Here is a 3,421-nt window from a genome sequence, read left to right as displayed (position 1 = left end):
TAAAACTCATTTGGTCAATCTGTCGTTGCTGCTGCTGTCGTAGACGAGTCTGAAATTCCCTGGTTGGTCATCCACGACTATGCCCGGTTACATGTAGCTGTCGACTGAAAATCCAATGGACATGCACGGGTCAGGGTCATCCACTCTGCTTTGTTGAGCAGGGGAGGGGGAACCACTCAACAACATTACTTCCCAACAACACCACATGACAGTCACCAAGTTATGATAGCCTCTGACATACAAGGGTGCTCATCCTACATTACCTGAATGTTGTGAAGAGAAAGTCACAGGACAACAACAGCGTGCAGTTTGACATTTCAAGAGGATAACTGGTGTCTTCCCAAAAGAGAAAAATAGACGGCACAACTGTTTGACATTTCTGTGGAACGTCCCCTCCCTATGCGCGCGTCCATAAACAAATAACACTTAACCTCTTGTTGGCCGACGTTTGAAAATGCCTGAGGCAATGAAGATGGGATCATGAAACCACATGCAAAAGAAACTCATCAACTGACAACATGATCGCAGGAACATCATCGATACACACATTGAAGTACTTGCAAATGATATATTAGAGGCAATATACCTAGAAATCATTTCTCGACTTCTTGTGAACTAGTTAATCTTTAATACCATAGTAAGTTTAAGAACATCAACCAAATCAGCAACACCATCTCATATATATAACTAACTAGTAGTAGGACGAAGGCACATTAACTCTGCATCAGGCCACGAGGTAAAGATCTAGCCGTCATTGGATGATCCAAAGATAGTGATATCTGCCTTGAGGACGCACTTCGATTCCATAAGATAGCCTCTGGACATATCGTGGAGTTCCTTGAGTGGCAAGAAGTTGTACCATCCCCAACCATCTGGGTGTATACATGCCAAGAGACCTGCCATCACCACAAAAGTAAGATCAACTCTAATTATCAGGGGGTTACAAACAGTATTTCACACACTGCACTGATAGTTGCTAGGAAGAGCTGAACCTGTAGTTCTAGTGAAGTATTCCCCACTCTTTTGGTCCAGGATGGACAGAGTTATTTTAACCACCTTTCTGGACTCAAGAAAGAGCTCATCCGAGGAGTCCAGGTACAAAGCCAAGGTGAGGCAATCAGGGCAGCGCTTGTCACCACGCGGATACATGCCGATGTTCCTGTTGACAAGAATGGGAAGTGACACTTCAAATACAATTGGGTACCCGGGAAAATGTATTTGAAGAATGTGGTTAGTTATGAAATCAGAAAGTTGCGGCTGAGCTTGGGTGTAGGTACACCCATTAACTTTGAACAAGACTTGGAGGCATTAAAATTAGAGTCTTATATATACAATTACACAAAAGGTCTAAACAAAACATGTCTACAGTACAATATAATAAAAATGTTACTGTAAATATACTAGAAGTAGAGTTCTTTGGTCCCATGCTTAAAGATCAAACTAAACTGTCCAGTTGCATTATCTGAACTGGCAATAGACCTTGCCTTGCACAAAGACCTGAACATGGGCCATCGGTAATGTCTGTTGACACAAAGCACTAAATAACTAGGTATGGTAAGCTAAAGCATGTGTATGAGCAATAATGTCGGATAACACATGCATAGTATTTATTATAAATTGTGATGCAACTGGTGACAGGTGAATACCATTTATGCCCACCAACTTCAAATGTCGGAGAACGGACAGATTGCTGAGAGTCCAATTCTAGGAAATTGTTCATGGTCCAAGTGTATGTCCCTTTGATGAATCCCTTCTTCTGGACAAAGAGGTTCTCAACTGTGGTAGCCTTCTTCTGAACCACAACGGACTTCCTTTTAGGAGAAGAGACATCAACTTTTAATATTTCCACACCGAAGACACAAGTATCATCAACTAGAAAAGCAGATGATTTTAGTAGCTCCTGAAGAGGAATCAAGCATTTCTTGTTCGAGTAGGCATCCTTGACATCGAAGTTGTAGCTAGCTGTGTTTAGGTAAAAGTTAGAAAACAGGAGAAAGAAAAACTTTGAAATATCCCAAATAACATATAATTAACATTTTCCCGCAGAGAAAAACATATAATCAACTTTCACCACAGTTAAGCATTTAAGGAGAGATCAAAGTAGTAAAATCCATCCTAATAAAGATTATCAAAGTAAAAGAGAACATGCATATGTACTCTGAAAGAGTCTCAAGTGTGACTCACAGTACAGAAGGTCGACGGATAAACTTAACATCGGAGAAAATATGAAGCGGCTTGATAAGGAGAAACGTATTTGATCATGTTACGACATTAATAGGTATTGATTTGTAATGAGGGAATCTATAACTCAAACTTGTGATGCACTAAGACTATGGACGCCCAGCTAATAAGATGTATGTGCTTCTCTCTCTCTCTCTCTCTCTCTCTCTCTCTCTCTCTGCAGAGAAATACGATGGGTGTACTTGAAAAAACAAGTTCACAAGTCTACCTTTGTATCCACAATACATTCCTTTTGAATGGTTGAATATTGACAACTTAAACTTTGCATGCACCGTGTGACCTGGCTCCAAACACCCCTGGAGTATCATAAGAGAAAGAGCAACACATGGATTCCCTTTATCATCTTGTTTGTGCTTTGGAGTCACTTGCAGGCACCTGCGATGGGAATTGAAGAATAACAAAGTCTAGAAGTCATAACTGAATCAAGCCTGATTTCTTCACTTCATGCATCCTATCAAGCTTCATTGTCTGGCTGTTTTCATGGGTGTGCGTGATTGTGGTTGATATTTTAACATGACTGAAATATGATTTCTGAGTAATCAACATCCTAAATTATTATGTACTTAGCTAACAGACAACTACTATATCCACTAGAAAAAACCAAATGGTATTTATACATCTAACACGTTAATTTTGTAATGTTCCTTTTGCGTTATGATGCGTACCACTTGTACCCAAAGCAGTGAAAAGGAGTAGACAGCGCCGAGGCAGCTTTCGTCTCAAGTAGAGCTGAGAAGTCATGAACCTTCCATTCTAAATCTGGAACATGGGTCTTCCCTAGCGGTGCGGGAGCTGAAATTTGACAAGTGCATAAATCAGGATTATATAATAGAGATCTCACTTCGACCTAACAGCGGAATGTTAAGGAAAGGGATCCTCCCCCTTTTTAGCCCCTTTTTCTTGTATATAAAAAGTCTCTACTGCTGGTTGTAATCAATAAGCATTATGAGGACCAACACTGTAATGCACTGATGCTGTTTCTGCAAAAAGCGTGCTACATTCAACACATGAGTATGCAGCCATCTCGTCGATTCATCGACATGATGGTAACAGCAAGTGCTTCCTCAATCTAAATAAAGGGGGAGGTGGTGAATCGCGTCAGACTTTTGTTTATAGCAGAATAAACCGTCTGAAGTTGAATTGGGCGGGCAAACGTACCTGTGCTGCCGGAGTTGCCCAT

At 40.7% G+C, this 3,421-nt stretch overlaps 1 protein-coding gene across 3 annotated transcripts; it reads right to left on the bottom strand.

Moving 5' to 3' along the window:
- Positions 1 to 744: 744 nt before the first annotated feature.
- On the bottom strand, positions 745 to 3,421 carry LOC147992451 (MATH domain and coiled-coil domain-containing protein At3g58410-like). Of its 3 annotated transcripts, none has more exons than XM_087540584.1 (6): positions 3,400 to 3,421; positions 2,907 to 3,033; positions 2,450 to 2,616; positions 1,647 to 1,962; positions 993 to 1,159; positions 745 to 896 (listed from the first exon to the last, which is right to left on the bottom strand). In XM_087540584.1, exons 1-6 carry the CDS (start codon positions 3,419 to 3,421, stop codon positions 745 to 747), a joined length of 951 nt encoding a protein of 316 aa, XP_087396710.1. The 3 variants fall into 3 exon arrangements, with proteins under 3 accessions (XP_087396710.1, XP_087396713.1, XP_087396714.1); XM_087540587.1 differs by having other exon boundaries at positions 2,940 to 3,033; XM_087540588.1 differs by lacking the exon at positions 3,400 to 3,421 and having other exon boundaries at positions 2,916 to 3,010.

Source organism: Triticum urartu, chromosome 1A (assembly GCF_056163025.1).
Source record: "Triticum urartu cultivar PI428250 chromosome 1A, HENAU_Tu73, whole genome shotgun sequence".
Lineage (NCBI taxonomy): Eukaryota > Viridiplantae > Streptophyta > Magnoliopsida > Poales > Poaceae > Triticum > Triticum urartu.
The sequence above is the reverse complement of the archived record's forward strand: the minus strand, read 5'-3'. Positions and strand labels throughout refer to the sequence as shown.

What these genes read in the sequence shown, in the direction of transcription:
- LOC147992451 (XM_087540584.1), bottom strand. Translation starts at nt 3,421, where the DNA reads ATGGGCAACTCCGGCAGCACAG. An exon ending in GAAGTTGGTGGGCATAAATG is followed by an intron (nt 1,160 to 1,646) that starts GTATTCACCTGT and finishes TCTTGTCAACAG; the next exon opens with GAACATCGGCATGTATCCGC. An exon ending in ATACTTCACTAGAACTACAG is followed by an intron (nt 897 to 992) that starts GTTCAGCTCTTC and finishes TGGTGATGGCAG; the next exon opens with GTCTCTTGGCATGTATACAC.